Source organism: Desmodus rotundus, chromosome 9 (genome assembly GCF_022682495.2).
Source record: "Desmodus rotundus isolate HL8 chromosome 9, HLdesRot8A.1, whole genome shotgun sequence".
In the NCBI taxonomy this organism is placed as follows: Eukaryota; Metazoa; Chordata; class Mammalia; order Chiroptera; family Phyllostomidae; genus Desmodus; species Desmodus rotundus.
The window spans coordinates 45,939,140-45,958,430 of NC_071395.1; the positions used below are offsets into that span (position 1 = coordinate 45,939,140).

The following is a 19,291-nucleotide window of genomic DNA, read 5'->3' on the forward strand; positions in this document are numbered from 1 at the left end:
TGACCCAGCCCCAAAGCCTAGGTGACTTACTAACTCACTGGTTTGGGTCCTGGGGGGTGGAGGGAAGCATGATGGGAAAAGTTCAGTCATATTTGGACTGCTTCTTTTAATTTGTCTCTTGTATGTGTCTGTACTGTTGGTGCAGACTGTGTCTGCAGTGAGGTCAGTTGGCAACTAAGAGAGCTACCTTCCTGCTACCGAAGCCCCTCACTGACCACTCAGGGCGCCTCAGGGAAGAGGAGGTCATGGGAAACTCTAAGAGCCTGTCATGAGAGGTAGACTGTGGAGGAGACTGTTTCGTGATGTGACCTCTGCTGGACCTGAGAGCTGGACCTGGGCCAGAACGCAGAAGTTGGTTACTGCAAACCTCCCTTAGAGAATGATCGTACTTGATGTTCGTTCTGACATAAATCAGTACCCCTCCCTCCTTTACCTCCTGCTGCGTGCTGGTTTCGGGAACAGGTTGTTGTCCTGAACTGTTCAAGCACGTGAAGTAATCTCTATACCTGGTAGCATTCATGTATTAGTTTCCATGATGTTTCCCCCTTTAAGCTATATAACTATTTGGCACCTGCCAAGCAGCACAGGAATCCATTTCCTTTTGCTGACACCCAGGACATGCCTCCAATGTAAGTTTCCCTTAATCTCCATCAATGACCACCTTGGAGTGGCCAGCTTCTTTCTTTGGTCTTTCCCTGCCCTCCTATTATGGAGTTAGATTTTCAGTTTTGGGTTTTTTCCTGGGTCTGCGTGTACAACCCCAATCAGGCTGGATGCCTCCCACCCCCAGCACTCCAAGGGCAGTTCCTTTACTCAATGTCTCAATCCCTATTGCACTGGACAGGACTCCCATCAACCCCTGATCCTAGCCAGGTGAGGTCCTCCAGGACCCTAGCCTTGAAAATTAATGGAACACCTTAGGACCATGCACTCATTCTACCTTCTAGGCCAACCCGGCACCACTAGGGAAATCTGAGCCCTCTCCGCTTACGGGGACAAAGGGGCACTCCAAGTCCACGGGGCAACACTCTAAAGGCTCCTCTGGCCAAACCAGCAGCCCAAAGGTGGGACGTGGCTGGTGCCCCAACGAGCACCCAGAGCCAAGGCTTCAGTTCCACTACCAGCAGTGCTGCGTCCTAACCCCGCCCCCACAAGCGCCCATTGGCCAGGCCGGGTTCTGGAGGCGGGCCCTTTACCCGGCCAAGTCTGGCGGAGAACCCCCTGGAGGCAGTAGTGAGGCGGCTGCGGTGGTGGCGGGGCTATGGGAGTCGAAGCGCGGCCTTCTAGAGTCCGCGCTGGCGGCTGCCGGGGCGCAGTGGGGCCACCGATACCACCTCTTTCTTTACTTTTTTTGTTTTTAGCTGCGCCTAGCGCTCAGGCCGCGGGATACGAGGTGAGGGGGCCCGCGAGCGGAAATGTCCAGGAGCCAGAGGGAAGTCTTGAGTAGGGTCCGGAGGGGTGGGTGGGTCTGTTCTGTGGGTGCCTAGTGAATAGTTGCTGATATGACAGCGTGGTCTGAGTGCGTGCTTGGTGTGAGTGAGAGGTCTGGCTCTGTGCGTCTCTGTGAGAATGGGGCTGTCTTTACCTGCCTCCTTGCTTCTCTGGGTCGGTTTGCCTGGACTTTGCAAGCATTGAACTGTGTGATTGGGCGCGTGTGTGGGGTGGGGGGTGGGGGGTGGCGGGGGAGAGATGGTGCTGGTTGGGAACTGGAACTCTGGAGTCAGCTGGCCTGGAGTTCAAGCCTGGCTCCTCCACTTCCTGGCTGTGTGGGCCAGTCACTACACTTCTCTGATCTCAGTGCTCTCATCTGAAAACTGGAGTTAGTATTGTCCCCATCCTGCAAAGTGGCTGCTTGGTGCTTACAAATACTTAGTAATCATTAGCTACTACTATTATTATTTTCCCAGGGTGTGAATGAGAGCAGCCTTGAGGAGTTGTGCCACTAGGGAGTTGTATCTGTGAGCACAACTATGTGTGTTTCCTCCCTGGAAGGGCCTGGCCTGACCTCTCTGAGTCACTCACCTCTAGATCCAGTTACCTTATGCCCCCCATCCCCACTCCCACCTCAGCCTGCCTCTTAACCTTGGGGTAAGGGACAGGGTGTGTGAGTGTGCGTTTGGGGTGTCTGCGCAGACATGCCCCATGGTGCAGCCGGACATGCTCAACGTTCACCTGGTGGCCCACACGCATGATGACGTGGGCTGGCTCAAGACAGTGGACCAGTACTTTTATGGCAGTGAGTAGAGGGTGGGGACGGATGCCTGGGACTCCCATGATTCCTCTGAGCCCTTCAAATCCTTTCTGGGTCCTGGATGTTAGCGTGGGGGTTATGCCCAGCTAGTGAATGGTTGCTGATATGACAGCGTGGTCTGAGTGCATGCTTGGTGTCTGCAAGAAGTCTGGCTCTGCTCGAGAACGGGGCTATCTAGGAATGTTCTCCTTGGCTTGCTGATCTTTGATTGCCTGACCCCTGTGCCCACAGTTTATAATAGCATCCAACATGCGGGAGTTCAGTACATCCTAGACTCCATCATCTCTTCCCTGCTGGTGGAGCCTACCCGCCGCTTTGTCTACGTGGAGATGGCCTTCTTCTCCCGTTGGTGGCATCAACAGACAAATGCAACACAGGATGTTGTGCGGGACCTAGTGCGCCAGGGTAAGCTTCCCCAAGGAAGTGAAAAGAGGAAGCCCAGCCTAACTACTGTTTCTGCTACTGTGGCTTCTGAGATTTTATCATGCTATGGGCAGACTGAATGTGCATGTGACTCTGCCTGCCAGGAATTTCCCTTTATTTGTAGAACTCTATGCATCCTACAAGGCTCCACCTCCGGTGGATCCTTTGGGAAGCCTGGCATGCAGGGGGCCCTCTGCTCTATATCTGGGTGCACTGGCCTGGGAGATACTCCTCTTCCCCTTTCAGGCCTGGGCATACAGGCAGATCTTCTCATGCCATGCATTGCCAGCCCCAGCCCCACTCCTGGCCCTGACAACCTACCCAGATTTTGCCCCTCTGGTACAGGGCGCCTGGAGTTTGCCAATGGTGGCTGGGTGATGAATGATGAGGCAGCCACCCACTATGGAGCCATCATAGACCAGATGACACTAGGGTTGCGCTTCCTGGAGGACACTTTTGGCAACGACGGGCGTCCCCGTGTGGCCTGGCACATCGACCCCTTCGGCCATTCTCGGGAGCAGGCCTCCCTGTTCGCGCAGGTGCTTTCCCCACTTCCCTTGCACCCACCCCTTCACTCACTTTGACTCCTCACGTGGCCCCTCAAGCTCAACCCTTCCCTACAAGCTCACACGAACCAGGCCCTGTTCCCTGTCTCTCTGACCTCTTGAGACCCTGCCCTTGGAGATCTACTCTTTTTCTGCTCTGGCCTTGGCCCCTCTCTGCCCGAGCCCAGGCTGACCAGCCCCCTGCAGCTGGCCACTCCTCCTATTCTGATCCCGCCCCATTTGCTAGAATCCTAGCTCCTCCCCAAGCCAGGTGGGGGTGGAGGCCTGCCTTGCTTTGCAAGCAGCTTCTTGACTACTGCTATGACCCCTTCCATGCTCAGCCTGCAGAAGGGGGAAGGTCTTGTTGAGTCAGGCTCCCTTTCTGGAAGGTGGAGGTGGGTTCTAGTGTTGGACCCACCCCCTCTCAGCTTTCCTAGGGTGTATTCTGACCCTTCCCTAAGTTTCCAAATGTGCTGGAGGCCTCCCTGGTTTCAGACCTGTTTTTTCTCTGTGCTCTGACCCACGCCTCCCATGCTGAGGTGGCTGGCAGGTGGTGGTGAGAGGGCTGGGCACTTAGTCATCCCGCCCTTTTTCCCACTCCTCATTCTGCCCCACTCCCAGATGGGTTTTGATGGCTTCTTCTTCGGGCGCCTGGATTATCAAGATAAGTGGGTACGGAAGAAGAATCTAGAGATGGAACAGGTGTGGCGGGCCAGTGCCAGCCTGAAGCCCCCAGCTGCTGACCTCTTCACCAGTAAGGGGGTAGATAGGTGGGGGCAGGGCCAGCCCCAAAGGCATGTGACCTGTGCAGTCACTGAGGGCCCCATGCTCAGAAGAGCCCTGGGCTTGGTTTTACACTCTGCTGTCATCATCTTGAAATTTTTAATAATTTATGACTAAGGGCCCAGTGTTTGCACTTTGCACTGGGCCCCTGCAAATTCTGAAGTCCGACTTGGGTGGGGTGTGGCAAGCTTTGACCCCAGGACAGGTCTGGAGCGCTGGGCCACCCTGAGCCTGGTGTGGCCCACAGGTGTGCTTCCCAACATGTACAATCCACCGGAGCATCTTTGCTGGGATGTCCTGTGTGCTGACAAGCCCATCGTGGAGGACCCCCGCAGCCCTGAGTACAATGCCAAAGAACTGGTCGATTACTTCCTAGATTTAGCTGCAGCCCAGGTAATCCCAGTGCCCAGAACCTGGAAGACTGGATATATAATGCATTAGACCCTTCCCACAGCCTAGGGACTGATTCTCTGAAACTTCCTCATACCCTCAGAGGAAGATAATATTCCATGCCCTCACCATGCCCTCTTTCTGGATTTGCGTATTTCTGATTAGAAGTGTGTGGGCCCTTCACCACCGCACGCGCTCACTGTGGCCATGAGATAGCATGGCACGGTGCTTCAGTGCTCTCATCTGTGTGGCAGGCCCGAGGGAATGACTCAATAACTTGCTATTTTTAAAAAATATTTTACTTATTTATTTTTAGAGAGGGGAAGGGAGGGAGAGAAACATCGGTGCTTGAGAGAAACATCGATTGGTTGCCTCTTGCATGCCCCCCACTGAGGACCTGGCCCACAAACCAGGCATGTGCCCTGACTGGAAATCTAACCAGTGACCTTTTGGTTTGCAGGCTAGTGTTCAATCTACTGAGCCACACCAGCCAGGGCACTTGTGGCTATTTTTAAAAATTAATTTTAGAGAGAAAGGGAGAGAGAGCGAGAGAGAGAGAGCGTGTGCAAGAGAGAGAGAGAGAGAAAGAAACATCAATTTGTTGTTACAGTTATTTATGCCTTCATTGATTGATCCATGTGTGTCCTGACTGAGGATCAAACCCACAACTTTGGTATATAGGGATGATACTCTAACCAACTGAGCTACCCGGCCAGGGCAACTTATGGATATTTTTACTCATGTTCTTATGGTCCCATGTGACACACTTCCACACACCCCTCTCCCCATGCCACTGTGCACCCACACTTGACCACATGTATACGAAGACGCAGGGGTGACCAGAACACTCTGGCCTGAGGACACACCCATTCTGTCTGCAGGGCCAGCTCTACCGCACCAACCACACTGTGATGACCATGGGTTCAGACTTCCAATATGAGAATGCCAATATATGGTTCAAGAACCTTGATAAGCTTATCAAGTTGGTCAATGCCCAGGTGAGTGTGCCCCCACTCTGTGTGCACATGTGTGCTTGTATCCCTGGGCCTTTGGTCAGATGAGTAGCTATGGGTGCTCCCTTAGTTTTCTTTTGCTCCTGTAATTAAATAACCACCACAAATTTAGTGGCTCAAAACAACAGAAATACATTATCTTATAGTTCTTTAGGTCAGAAGTCTGACACAGGTCTCACTGTGCTAAAATCAAGGTTCGGCTGCGCTGCATTCCTCCTGGAAGCTCTAGGGGAAAGTTTCCTTGCCTTGTTCATCCTCCAGAGGCCACCCACATTGCTTGGCTCATGGCCCCTTCCTCCATCTTCAAAGTCTGATCCTGCTTCTGTCATCACATCTCTTTCTCTCACTCTCACTTCTTCCTCTAACCTCTTCTATTTTTAAAGACCTTTGTGATTACATTGGGGTCACCCAGATGATCCAGGATAATCTCTGTTTTAAGATCATCTGATTAGCAACTTTAATTCCTACCGAAAATCTAATTTCTGTTTGCCAGTGTTGCAGATTGCTGGTATTAGGACATGGACATTTTTGGGTGGACATAATTGTGCCTAACGTGAGTGTGTTGGTGTGGTCCTTGTAAGCGGCTGGGTGGGCAGACAGTCACTCTCCCATCAGCACAGAACCTTGTTGCCCCTCTTCCATTTGAGCTTTCCCTTCTCATTGCTTCCATCCTCAGAGTTGTCTACCAGCACAATCTCCATGTCCTCACCTTCCACTCACTCCCTGCACTGCTGTTTCACCAAAACAGCTCTCAGTAACATCACCAAGGGCCCAGCAGATACTTCTCAGTCCTCCCATGCCTCTGAGGGGCCTGAACACCCTGATCACTTCTTCTTGCAAGTACCATGTTCCTAGGCTGCCAGGATGTCACACCTTCTTAGTTTTGCTCCTGCCACTGATGGCTCCTTTGCCCACTCCATTCTATGGAAATGGGAATCTCTCAATTCAAATCCTGGCTCTGCCACTTGCTGGCTCTGTGACCTTGAGAAATGTTTAGTACTCAGTGCCTCAGTATTCTTTCCCAGAAAATGGGCATAATGCTGGTTCTCACTTGATAGGGCTCTGGATGAGAGTTTAATGATTTCATTTACACAGATCTGTTAGAACAGAGCTAGGTAAATAATAAGTATTATGTTTTTTGTTTATAATTATTCTTCTTTAAAGTATATTTTATTAATTATGCTATTACAGTTGTTTAGTTTTTTTCTCCCTTTATTCCCCTCTGCTCTGCACACCCCCCACCAGCATTCCCCCTGCCCCCCCATCCCTTAGTTCATGTCCATGGGTCATAGATATATAAGTTCTTTGGTTTTTCCATTTCCCATACTATTCTTAAACTCCCCCTGTCTATTTTGTACCTACCATTAATGCTCCTTATTCCCTGTACTTTTTCCCCGATTCTCCCCTCTCCCCCTCCCCACTGATAACCCTCCATGTGATCTCCATATCTGTGATGTTTCCTGTTCTAGTTGTTTGCTTAGTTTGTTTTCGTTTTTAGGTCCAGTTGTTGATAGTTGTGAGTTTGTTGTTATTTTACTGTTCATATTTTTGATCTTCTATTTCCCAGATAATTCCCTTTAACATTTCATATAAGGGCTTGGTGATAATGAACTCCTTTAACTTTATGTTATCTGCGAAGCACTTTATCTGCCTTTCCATTCTAAATGATAGTTTTGCTGGATAGAATAGTCTTGGATGTAGGTCCTTGCTTTTCATGACTTTGAATACTTCTTTCCAGCCCCTTCTTTGCCTGCCCTGCAAGGTTTCTTTTGTGAAATCAGCTGATAGTCTTATGGGAACTCCTTTATAGGTAACTCTCTTTTTTTGCTGCTTTAAAGATTATCTCCTTATCTTTAATTTTGGGTAATGTAATTATGATGTGTCTTGTTGTGTTTCTCTTTGGGTCCAACTTCTTTGGGATTCTCTGAGCTTCCTGGACTTGCATGTTTATTTCCTTTGCCAGATTGGGGAAGTTCTCCTTCATTATTTTTTCAAATAAGTTTTCAATGTCTTGCTCTTCCTCTTCTTCTGGCACCGCTATGGTTTGGATGTTGGAACTTTTAAAGTTGTCCTGGAGGTTCCTATGCCTCTACTCATTTTTTTGTTTTTTGTTTTTTAAAAAAATATTTTATTTATTTATTTTTTAGAGACAGGGGAAGGGAAAGAGAAACAGAGGGAGAGAAACATCAATGTGTGGTTGCCTCTCATGTACCGCCCACCAGGCACTTGGCCTGCAACCTAGGCATGTGTCCTGACTGGGAATCGAACTGGCAACTCTTTGGTTTTCAGGCTGGTACTCAATCCACTGAGCTACACCAGCCAGGGCTATTTTTTTCAATTCTGATTTCTTCAATCTGTTCTGGTTGAATGTTTATTTCTTCCTTTTGCTCCAGATCTTTGATTTGAGTCCTGGTTTCCTTCCCTTCACTGTTTGTTCCCTGTGTATTTTTCTTTATTTCACTTTGCATAGCCTTCATTTTGTCCCCCTATTTTGCAACCATACTCAACCATTTCTGTGAGCTTCTTGATTACCAGTGTTTTGAACTCTGCATCTGATAGGTTGGCTATCTCTTCATTACTTAGTTCTTTTTCTGGAATTTTGATCTGTTCTTTCATTTGGGCCATCTTTCTTTGTCTCAGAGCAGCTGTTACATTGTAAGGGGAGGAGCCTTAGGTATTGGCCAGGGTGGCACAACTCAAGTTGCTGTGTTGTGATGATGTATATTGGGGGGAGGGTCATACAAGGAAGAGAGGGAACAATGATGCTTGCTCCCTGTTGGCCAGCTTTTGGTCACTTCCTCTGCTACCAACAAGCAGATTGGGCCCTTCGGTGCTCATTCCTGGGTGGGTGGTTTTGTGTACATTATAGGACCCTGCGGGTCTCTCCAATGAACTCCCCTGTGAGGCTGGGCGTTTCTCCTGCTGCTGCAATCCCCACAGGTTTTTACAGCCAGAGGTTTTGAGGTTTACTTTTCCTGCACTGGAACCCTGCGTTGCATAGTTTGTCTCGTTCCCCATTTGTTCCTCCCAGTTTATCCTCATGCAAATGTGGGACCACCAGCTGCTGTCTTGCCCACCTGGTCCTCCAGCCTCTACCTTGCCACTTGTCCTCCCTGCTCTGGCTGCCTGTTTCCGCTCCTTCCACCAGTCTAGATGAATGTTTCTTCTTTAACCCCTTGGTTGTTGGACTTCCATACAGTTTGATTTTCTGTCAGTTCTGGTTGCTTTTTGTTTTTAAATTTGTTGTTGTCCTTCTTTTGGTTGTATGAGGAGGCAAAGTGTATCTGCCTATGCCTCTATTTTGGCTAGAAGTCTATTAATATTGCTCTTTGGCCCGAAGTCTATTAATATTACTCTTTGGGGCTGAAAACATTCTGTTTCTCCTTTGAGACATCAGGTGCAATGTCTCCTCTTCCAGGAACCCTGCTGGTGGAGCTCTTGCTCTTCCTCTGTACTCATACCAGTCTTCACAAATACCTGTCATATCCAGGCTGATTGTAACCAACTATCTGTTCAGTCTTTCTTCTGCACTTGGCTGTGTGTTCCATGACAGCGGGGCTGGCCTCTGGTTCTAGATTACATCAGTGATCCAAGCGTGTTAAAGAATCCAGTGATTGTTGAGTGAACACAATGCGTCTATGGGTCTGTGTGTGTAACTGTGTATATGACTGTGCGTGCACAAGTGTAGATGTGTGTGTGCACATAAAGGCATGTGGTCCCATGCACTTCCCTTCATTCACTCAAGTGAGTGCATGAGCACCTGCTGTGTACCAGGCACTGGTACAAACATCCTTTTCTCATGGAAGAGGTCACCTTCTTGTTCCTCTGCCTCCTTGGGTTGAAAGTGAGCCTTTATTTAGTATAACAATTGTGTTATTTGGCAGTAACCTGACAGTGCTGAGAAATGATTATTCTTGCCCTATACGTCATGCTCAGTTTTTCCACAAAAGTTTTTAATAGTAAAATTCAAGTTATTTAAAAAGTTTAGTAAAATTTCAGATTTATTCTTACATCACTGAAATTCTTTCTAGGCTGGTAATATTTAGGTTTGGCCAAAATACATTTTCACATTGGTTATTGGTTTGCACTTAAAATGTGAATTAAGAGAATATGAACCCACTGGATGCATAAATGTGCATATAAGTTTCACACCTGTGGGCCCAGTGCCAGGAAGTTGCAGACCCCGAGGGCTCACACGTGCACACCTTCCCCCAGCAGCAGGCCAACGGGAGCCGTGTCAATGTGCTCTACTCTACTCCAGCCTGTTACCTCTGGGAGCTGAACAAGGCCAACCTCACCTGGTATTTGGGGGTCCTGGGGAGCTTGGGAGGGTTGGCATGCTCTGTGGGTCATGACCCTGCCCGAAATGCCTCTTCAGGTCGGTGAAACAGGATGACTTCTTCCCCTATGCTGATGGCCCCCACCAGTTCTGGACTGGCTTCTTTTCCAGCCGGCCAGCCCTCAAACGCTATGAACGCCTCAGCTATAACTTCCTGCAGGTACATGGGCGCTTGTCTCTAAGGGGGGACCCGACAGGCCCCATGCCTCAACATACTCCCTGCCCCCAAGGTATGCAACCAGCTGGAAGCGCTGGCAGGTCCGGCGGCCAACGTGGGACCCTATGGCTCTGGAGACAGTGCGCCCCTCAGTAGGTGTCTGGCTGATGAGGGGGTGGGGGCAGGGTTCAAGCTGGACACCAGACCACGGCCACATCCTTGAGTCCCTTCAGAAAGCCCTGAATAACCCTGCCTACCCTGCACATGACCTTTTGCATCTCTCTGGGGTCGGGGCTCAGAGTCCTGCAGAGACTCCACTTGGCTCACCACTTGCTCACTACCATCTGGCTGCAGATGAGGCAATGGCTGTGCTTCAGCACCACGATGCAGTCAGTGGGACCTCCAAGCAACATGTAGCAGATGACTATGCACGCCAGCTGGCAGCAGGCTGGGGACCCTGTGAGGTGTGTGTGGCGGGGCCTGGGGCAAAAGGGTGGAGACAGGAATGGGGCAGCAGGTTTGCACTCAAAATGTGAATTAGGAGAATATGAACCCACTGGATGCATAAATGTGTGTATGAGTTTTAAAATTTCTGTTAAGAGGTTGTGGGAGGGGGACCTGGGATGAGAAGGGCAGAGGCTAGAATGGCGCAAGGCCTGGAAGGACTAGAGAGGGTTGGGGAGTGGAGACTGAAAGGAGCAGGGCCAGAAAGAGCTCGTGGGGCGGGCCTTGGTGCGGAGGGGAGACTGCACAGTGGGCTTGCAGAGCAGACCCATGCCTTTATGCTCCTTCCCAGGTTCTCCTGAGTAATGCGCTGGCGCAGCTCAGCGGCTCCAAGGAGAAGTTCTCTTTCTGCCGCAACCTCAATATCAGCCTGTGTCCGCTCAGCCAGACTGCAAAGAGTGTAAGCCATGCCTGCGACAGGGCTAGGGTGGGGTGGCTGCGGGTGGGAGGAGGGGCAGGTCCCTGAGCCTTGGAGAGGTAAAGAGGAGGTGGAACTGGCAGCTGAATTGTTTTGGTGGATCCCTCTGTGCCCGATTACAGGGGGCTCAGTGAAGCTGGGGTGGGACAGAGACACATGGGGGCTTGGATCACGCAGGGTAGTTGCTCTTCATTGTGGGTAGGCTTGCAGAAGGCCTGCTGTAACTCATGCCCACTCTCATCCTCCCACCCCAGTTTCAGGTGACCATTTATAACCCCTTGGGGCGGAAAGTAGATTGGATGGTGAGGCTTCCAGTCAGCAAACACACTTTCCTCGTGAAGGATCCCAGTGGCACAGTCGTGCCCAGCGATGTGAGCCCATTTGATGAATATTCCTCCCATGAATACCCTCCTCCCATGACTACCTCTTTTTATGGGCATTCTCACTTCCCCCCATGGATACCTTCATGGTTACGTGTCCCTCCATGAATAGTTCCTGCCCAGTACTTTTTTTTCCTCTTCTGAATCTACCCCCTCTGTCCCTTAATATAACACCTCCTGAGAACGTTCTTCCCCCGTGAGTGTCTGCTTTTAGTATCTTCCCATGAAATTGTTTCCACTTTATGAATATTTTCCTCATTCTTGAAGGCCTCTTCCCATGAACCTCTTCCTTCCCCCCAAATCTTGTCTTTCCTTCACTCTCTTGCCTAAAAGATCTCTTCCCCCACTTTTCCCTCACTTCTTTCCCCTTCCACAGTCTCTTTAGCCTCCCAGTGGGTTTTTTTCTACCTGATGAATCTTCTCTGAAGTCATTTTTTTCTTTTTTGTTTTCTCTTTTCTGCAATCTTTAACTCAGAATTTCTGTCACCTCCATACCCCCACCCACCCAACACCTAAATTTCTTCTCCCCATCCTGGCACTCCTTCCCTCCTGGATTGTGGCCCCTTTCCATATGTGGGCCTCTATAGGTGTATGCTGTCTTGACTCAGTTTCCCTTCTCCCTAACCTGAGGTGGTGGTGATGCCCAGCTCAGACAGGCAGGAGCTGCTTTTCTCAGCCTCAGTGCCTGCCCTTGGCTTCAGTATCTACTCAGTAACCCAGGTGCCTGGCCAGAGCCCACAGGCTCTCACCTACCAGCCCAGACCCCAGAAGTCCTCGTCCCACATCAAGCCCTTGTCCCGCATCAAGTCCTCATCTCGCATCAAGCCCTCGTCCCGTGACTTGACCATTCAAAATGAGGTGAGACCCCATACAGATTCCCTTTCCTGCCCCGGTGACAAATTTGAGGTGTCATGGTGAGCTGCACTGACTCTGGGTCAGTGGGTCTTGGGTTCATGGTCTAGTGTCACCAGCCGCCCCATTAGTATGCCCTTGAGTGAGTGACTGCCTTGCTTTGAGTCATACTATTCTCTACTGAGGCTGTCGTGAAGGCCTAGTGGGTTCATGGGTGTCATTTGACTGATATATCAAAGCTGATGGTGGTAGAGGCTTGCATATTAAGTGAAGGTGTGTCAGAGACTTGAGGAAGGGAGCCATGTGGCCATTTGGAACATATTTGAGGGAAGAGGAATTCAGGCAGGTAGGCAAGGAGCAGCAGACACAAAAGCTCTAAAAGAAATTGAAATTTATAAATTTCCATGGGTCTTTAAAAGTCTTGTGGATCCTGGCACTGTGATTCCCGTCAGTTGCACAGGCAGCTCTGGACCCCCAGAAGACCAGCTGAAGATTGGGTTTAGGGGGTCACAGCGCATTCTGGTGGCTAAGGGGAGGGAACAGCCCGGGGAGACCAGAAGGGGTCAGTAGCGCTAGACCTGGAAGGCCTTGGAGGGGGCGAGAAGTGTTCAGACTGAGGATAAGGTAGAAGGTGGAGCTGCTAGGATTTGCCAGTAGGGTCAGGGGTGAGGGGTGAGAGAGAGAGGAGGGAAGGGTGACTCCAGGGTTTTCTCCTGAGTCCCAGGAAGGCTGAAGCTGCCCTTGGCTGAAGGGATGGTCATTAACATCTGTCCCCCCTTTTATGCCCAGCACATCTGGGCTAGGTTTGACCCTGACACGGGGCTCTTGGTGGAGATAAAGAACCTGGACCAGGACCTCCTGCTGCCTGTTCACCAAGCCTTCTACTGGTAAGGGAGGACCACCAGGCCAGGGAGGAGGTGGGAACAGAGCTGGGGTTCCTTACCTGATGTTCACCTATTCCGGCCCCAGGTACAATGCCAGTATAGGCAACAGCCTAAGCACCCAGGCCTCAGGTGCCTACATCTTCAGACCCAACCAACAGGAACCACTGCTCGTGAGCCATTGGGCTCAAACCCGCCTGGTGAAGGTCTGGGGCCAGGAATGATGAGTGGGCATTGTGGGCTATGTGGAACCTGGGAGGGTGGTGTGCAATGTGTGGGGTGGGAGTGGAGGTGGGGGAAGGATTTATGTCTCCATCAGATCAGAGGGCTAAGATCTGAGGGGAAGACCTGAGGACCTTTCCATAGGGCTGATATGCATCAGCTCTGTATGCTATGGCATACAAAGGCATTCACATCTGCTGTGGATGTCATTATTATACTTAGCTTTTGAAACTGCGGTAGGGTGTTCCCACTTGGCTCATGAATGGGGAGAGCCAGGTGGAGCTACTTGAAGAGTTCATCAAGGATCTGTGCTAGGGTGGGATTACATTTGGGGTGCATACTGGAGAGTTCACACTTGGATAGCACTTGGGTGATTCTCAGTTGGGGGGTTATCTGTGTGAGCATATGGTTGGGAATGGCGTCACACTTGTGGGGTTTTCTGGGGCTTCTTGTTGACATTTCCTCCTAGGATGGGAATCGAGCAGGTAATGGTAAGACTCACCATTAAAAAAAAAATATATATATATATTTATTTATTTTTAGAGAGAAGGGAAGGGAGGGAGAAAAAGAGGGAGAGAAACACCAGTGTGAGAGAGAAGCATTAATCGGTTAACTCTCATACATGCCCTGACTGTGGACCAAACCCACAATCCAGGCATGTGCCCTGACTCGAACCGGCAAACTTTTGGTTTGTGGGGCCACGCCCAACCCAGTGAGCCACACCAGTCAGGGCATAAGACTCACCTTTGACATGAATCCCGTTGCAGTGAATGTCTGCATTCCAGGGCTAGAATATAGTTTTACTGTCATAAAAGAGTTACCTGAATTAACTGTGTCTACAGATGGGTTCTTTCCATGGAACAGAAAGTCTGGCTGGGCCATCCAGCATAGGTAGGGTGGTTCCACAGTGATCTAGGCCCCTTCTATTTTATTGCTCTGCCTTCCTCAACATTCAACTTCTACCTCATGACCCAATATAGCTGCTCAGGCTCCAGCCATCATTTTTGCATTTGAGCTAGTGGGAGAAGGGGCAAAAAATGTTCATACCACTTTGATCACTTTCCAATCAGCAGACCATAGTCACACAGCTACTGATAGTCTCAGGGAAGACTGGACGATACAGTCTTTATTCTAGGTAGCCATATGTCCAGCTAGGATCCTATTCTAGGGAGGGAAGATGGGGTAGTGGTGGGTACCAAGCATGTATGCCACACTCAGGAATTATGTGGCAATGACTGGTGGTATGTGTGGGCAGCACACCTAGGCAGGTGGGGGAGGTAGGCAGTGTTCTCATGCTATCACTGGGGTTGACCTTGATCTAGGTCTTTGTGAGGTTCACAGCAGGGGAATACATTCGTAGGGTTCACCTCTGCTCAGGTGTGGGCTCACACCTGCCCAATGTGCCTGCAGACGGCCTTGGTTCAGGAGGTGCACCAGAACTTCTCAGCCTGGTGTTCCCAGGTGGTTCGTCTGTACCCAGGACAGCGGCACCTGGAGCTGGAGTGGACAGTGGGACCAATACCTGTGGGGTGAGTGGCACAGGCTGGGCCCAAGGGAAGGGGACTGGGGCAGAGTGGAGGTAGGTCAGGCTCACAGCCTTGCTATTCCTTTGAGTACAGTGATAACTGGGGGAAGGAAGTCATCAGTCGTTTCGACACTCCGCTGGAGACCAAAGGACTCTTCTTCACTGACAGCAATGGCCGGGAGATCCTAGAGAGGAGGTGGGGGTGACTGGGAGCACTGAGGGGTGGTCTGTGGTATGTTGGGGCTCATGGGTGGGGGGCCATCTGCTGATTCTATGAGTGTGGGAGGGAAGAGGATGAAGGGGGAGTGAGGAGTGGGTCACCTGGGAAAGGGGAGCTGGGGAAGTGGAGCCAGAGCCTGGGCCTGACCAAACCCTACCTCCCCAGGTGGAATTATCGACCCACCTGGGAGCTGAACCAGACTGAGCCAGTGGCAGGAAACTACTATCCAGTCAACAGCCGCATTTATATTACGGTACCCCCCCTGCTCCCCACCTCTTCCAGACACTCTTCTTGAAGTAGGGTGTCACCCCTCATTCTTTGCATCTCCAAGTGTCCTTGGCAGTGTCCACCATCTCCTGTGGGGCTGTGGCTGGCTGGCAGTGTGCTTTCTTACTCTCACCCCTTCCCCTCCAGGATGGGAACGTGCAGCTGACCGTGTTGACTGACCGTTCCCAGGGGGGCAGCAGCCTGAGAGATGGCTCCGTAGAGCTCATGGTGAGTGATCTGAGCCCCATCTAAGCTAGAGTTCTCCCACTAGTTCCACCCTGGCCCCCTGCTGGACATTGAAGCCAATTTCTCTTCCAGTTCTCTGCTAGGTGCACCCCTCTGGGGTCCTACTAAGCTGAGACCTCCATTCCTATGTGAGAAGTTTACACGCTTTTTATCCAGTCTCTACCCAGGCGCCCCCTCCAGGTCCTGACCTGCTCTATCCCGGTTTTCATTAGGTCCTTACCTCCCACTGTCCTAGTCCTCCGCTGGGTAGGATCCGTATTTCTGTTGGGGTCCCTCCTATCAGACTTTCATTTTCATCTGATTCTCCCCAATCTTTAGTTTCTCTTAAAGTTTCCACAACTTCTGACCTCAAACTTGTCCAGAGGGGTTCTCACCCTCTCCTGGCCTCTCTCGCCGCAGGTGCACCGAAGGCTGCTGAAAGACGATGAACGTGGAGTCGGGGAGCCGCTGCTAGAGAAGGGGTTGGGGTTGTGGGTGCGAGGGCGCCACCTCGTGCTGCTAGATAAGGCCCGGACCGCTGCTGTCGGGCACCGGCTGCAGGCTGAAAAGGAGCTCCTGGCCCCGCAGGTGGTGCTGGCCCCGGGTGGTGGCATCCCCTACCACCCGGAGGTAGCCCCACGCAAGCAGGTGAGGGGCGCGGACCAGCAGAAAGAGGAGCGAGTGAAGCCGGAGGTGGGGGCAGGGCTCTCTAGGCTTAGTCCAGACTCAACTCGCTTGCTCCCAGCTCGTCCTGGGGAGGCCATAATCTAGCTAGCTTTCTGTTGCGGCTCAGGCCCATCCGGCCAGGACAACGTCCCGGGGACTCTGCTCCCCCAGCCGCCAACCTTCCTCACCTCGGCCAGCCCCTCTCCGTGCTTCTTTCCCGCCCTCAGTGGGGTCTCTGGCCACACCAGATTGGACCCACCCAACTCAGTCTGGCTGAGCCCGGTCCCGCCCAGGTTAAATCCCTCCCCCATGACCGCTAATCCCCTCCCCTCCCCTTAGGTCCTCACCGTCTGAACTCCCCTCAGCCCCACCCTGTCTCCCCGGTTCCCTCCCCACAGTTCTCTGGACTCCGCAGGGAGCTGCCCCTCAATGTACACCTGCTCACACTGGCGCGTTGGGGCCGTAAAATGCTGCTGCTGCGCTTGGAACACCAGTTCGCCGTAGGGGAGGACAAGGGCGGCAACTTGAGTTCTCCGGTTACCTTGGACTTGAGGGTGAGGAGGGCAGAAGTGGGAAGGAAACAGGAGAAAAGCTAGAGAGGGGAGAGGGAAAACCCCGCTTTGACGCCAGTCATGCCGGCGCATCCACTATCCCGCAGGACCTGTTCTCTACCTTCACCATCATCAACCTTAAGGAGACCACACTGGCTGCCAACCAGCTTTGGGCCAGTGCCTCCAGGCTCCAGTGGATGCCGAACACGGGTGGGTGCTTGCCCCTGTGGCTGGGAGCTGGGGGCTGTGTGGCAGGTGCGGCAGTGTTGGCCAGGACCCAGGTCCAGCTCCAGGGTCTGGGGCAGTGTTCAGATCCAGGTTAGGGGTTTAAGAGTCTTAAGTAGGTTCAGCAAACTAGTGGTGGCTCTTGGGTGTCTGAGGTTGGCGTGCAGGCCTAAGAACAAGATTTGAGTCTCTCTCAGTGTCTAGTTCAGAGGTGGGGTGGGGTTCTTTATCAACCTTGGGGTTGGCTTGATAGTCCTTGCAATGGGGCTTGAGAGTGTGAGGGCAGTGGTCAGGCACTGGGAGGGATTTTGGGAGCTGGGAGTGGTATCCAGGCCCTGGGAAGCAGTTGAAGAATCTGGTAGTGAGGCCCTAGGGACAGATTTGAAGGTGTATGGCTGTGTCCAGGCCCAGGGGAGGGAGCACGGGGGTGAGGGAGTGAGGCAAAGGAAGTCTGCACCTCTCACTCTTTCCCTGCACCTCCCCAGGCCCCACACTCAAGCGCTTTCCCTCCCGGCTGGACCCTGCCAGCATCACGCTGCAGCCCATGGAAATCCGCACATTCCTGGCCTCTGTGCAATGGAAAGAGGACAGCTAGACCTGCTGGGGACAGGCTGCCCCCTTTCCAGCCTGATTCCCTTCTCCCCTTGCTGCTGCTGCCACCAGTGAAAGCCATTAAAATGCCACTAATAAGCCTTGGGTCAAGGTGTGACTGAGTGTGGGTTTTTTTTTTTTTTTTTTTGAGGGTGATAGAATTTATTACCCAGAAAGGTCTGCAAACTTTAGCTGACCCATGACCTGAGGCCTTGCACAGAGGTCAGTTGGCTTCCTGAATCTTCACACCAGACTCTGTACTGTCCACACTCTGCCTTTTTCACTACTCTGTCCTCCACTCCTGCTTCTGCTTCTCTCCTCTGTTCACTTAGGCCATTGTACAGCTGTCTTGAGGAGCCACCAGTGAACCAGACACACCCTGGGGCTTCCCAGACCCCACAGGAAGTAAGGAATCTGGGAGGTCCTGGGGGAGGAAGTGGATTCAGAGGTAGGTCCCAAAGCTGGGCCTGGGATGGACAGGTGGAGAGAGCCTGGCCATGCCCTTGTTTTGGTGTGCCCTGGGGTCAGCTTTGGAAGGAGACCTTCAGATGGGATACGAGGTTTGGAGGCAGAAGGAAGTGACTTTGTGTAGGTCCCTTGAAGGTGTTTTGAGGCCGCAGAGGGGTATGGTTTACTTGTGGTCAAGGGTTTGAAGTTTAATTGGGGAGGGTCAGGGCTCAGTTGGGAAGGGGAGGGCTGACCAATGAGGAGATGGGGCAGGCTCAGGGGCAGGTCCCACCCCCACCCCATGCCCTTCCAGAAAATATTTCCAGGTGGGGGGCATGTATAGGCTGGCTAGGAACCTCTGGGGCACGTATACCCTGGCCCTGGATGAAGTCAGTGATGGGACCTGGGTACCAGATGTGCTTTTGAAAATTTTTCTAAGTCTTCCTCTAAAGAGATGGACCGGAGGGATCCAAGGAGGGCACTCCGTGTAGTTGGTATCCTGCGTGGGGTCCAGTTGTGGGGTGCACTACCCGAAAACTTTTTAAAGTTTACCTCCAGAAGGGGGAGGCAGAGAGGCCTGCCAGGGTAGTCCTCAGCATTTGTGCCAGGGCTGTCGCTGTCTGCATTGGGCCTAGCAAAACTGCTTAGAAGTACTTGTCTGGTGGCAGGTAGCAGGATGGGCTGGGCTTTGTGCCCCAGGGATGACATCTGGGGCCAATTGTACATGCACCACTTTAGACCTATCCAAGTCCTCTTCCAAAAATGGGCACTGTCCTAGGCTGTCCAAGGAGACAATGAAGGTTGCCCTGGGTTCTTTCCCTGTTTTGCATGAGGCCTGATGGCTGGTTGCACCCCTGTAAACTTCTCTTTCCTTTGGTGATGGGGCTGGCACAAGCTAGCCAGAGAGACTCAGGGTGGGCACCAGGGCCAGGCTGTAGTTCTGCATGGATCCCTGTATTGGACCCACCTGGTGGTACCTCCTGAAAACATATCCATGTTCCCATCTGAAGGAAAGGCACTGGCCCGGGCTGGACAGGTAGACTCTTGGAGGGTGCCATGGGCTCAGGTGCTCTCACTCTTGGGTCCTGGTTATTAGGGGCACCTTCTACAGAGTTTCTGTGACTTTGTGGAGACCAGGGCTCAACTGCAGTGCTGGATGTGTGCTCTGCCCCCCTGTTTTTTTTAATCAGTTTCCCTCTAGAGGAGGCAACAGGCTCTAGCCACCCAGGGAGGCGTAGGAAGATTATTCTCAGCTCTGCCATGGTCACATGTGGGCCTTACATGCCATGTGTGCCTCTGGAAAATGTTTCCAATTCCCCCTTTAGAGGGAGGCAGTAGCCAGGCAGGCTAGGGACCACTGTGGAGGGTCCAGCTGCAGTCCCATGTTGGGCTGGGTTGCCAGATGTACTTCTCAAA

The 19,291-nt window shown here is 51.8% G+C and overlaps 1 protein-coding gene across 2 annotated transcripts; it reads left to right on the top strand.

The window, feature by feature from the left end:
• The first annotated feature begins 1,215 nt into the window (after positions 1-1,215).
• Positions 1,216-17,543, top strand: MAN2B1 (mannosidase alpha class 2B member 1). Of its 2 annotated transcripts, none has more exons than XM_024557043.4 (24): positions 1,216-1,393; positions 2,134-2,236; positions 2,483-2,656; positions 3,020-3,213; positions 3,841-3,973; positions 4,250-4,395; positions 5,274-5,390; positions 9,621-9,706; positions 9,784-9,904; positions 9,975-10,053; positions 10,256-10,365; positions 10,698-10,805; positions 11,078-11,194; positions 11,834-12,061; positions 12,845-12,942; positions 13,025-13,142; positions 14,569-14,687; positions 14,778-14,879; positions 15,069-15,156; positions 15,318-15,398; positions 15,816-16,043; positions 16,460-16,615; positions 16,720-16,822; positions 17,323-17,543. In XM_024557043.4, the coding sequence occupies exons 1-24, from the start codon at positions 1,262-1,264 to the stop codon at positions 17,430-17,432; spliced, it is 3,051 nt and encodes a 1,016-aa protein (XP_024412811.2). In that variant the 5' UTR covers positions 1,216-1,261; the 3' UTR covers positions 17,433-17,543. The 2 variants fall into 2 exon arrangements, with proteins under 2 accessions (XP_024412811.2, XP_053767556.1); XM_053911581.2 differs by having other exon boundaries at positions 9,624-9,706.
• The last annotated feature ends 1,748 nt before the right edge of the window (positions 17,544-19,291 follow it).

Coding starts and splice junctions, on each gene's coding strand:
- MAN2B1 (XM_024557043.4), top strand. CDS start 1,262: ATGGGAGTCGAAGCGCGGCCTTCTAGAGTCCGCGCTGGCGGCTGCCGG. Junction 3,214..3,840: donor AGGCCTCCCTGTTCGCGCAG/GTGCTTTCCCCA, acceptor CCCCACTCCCAG/ATGGGTTTTGATGGCTTCTT. Junction 10,806..11,077: donor TCAGCCAGACTGCAAAGAGT/GTAAGCCATGCC, acceptor CTCCCACCCCAG/TTTCAGGTGACCATTTATAA.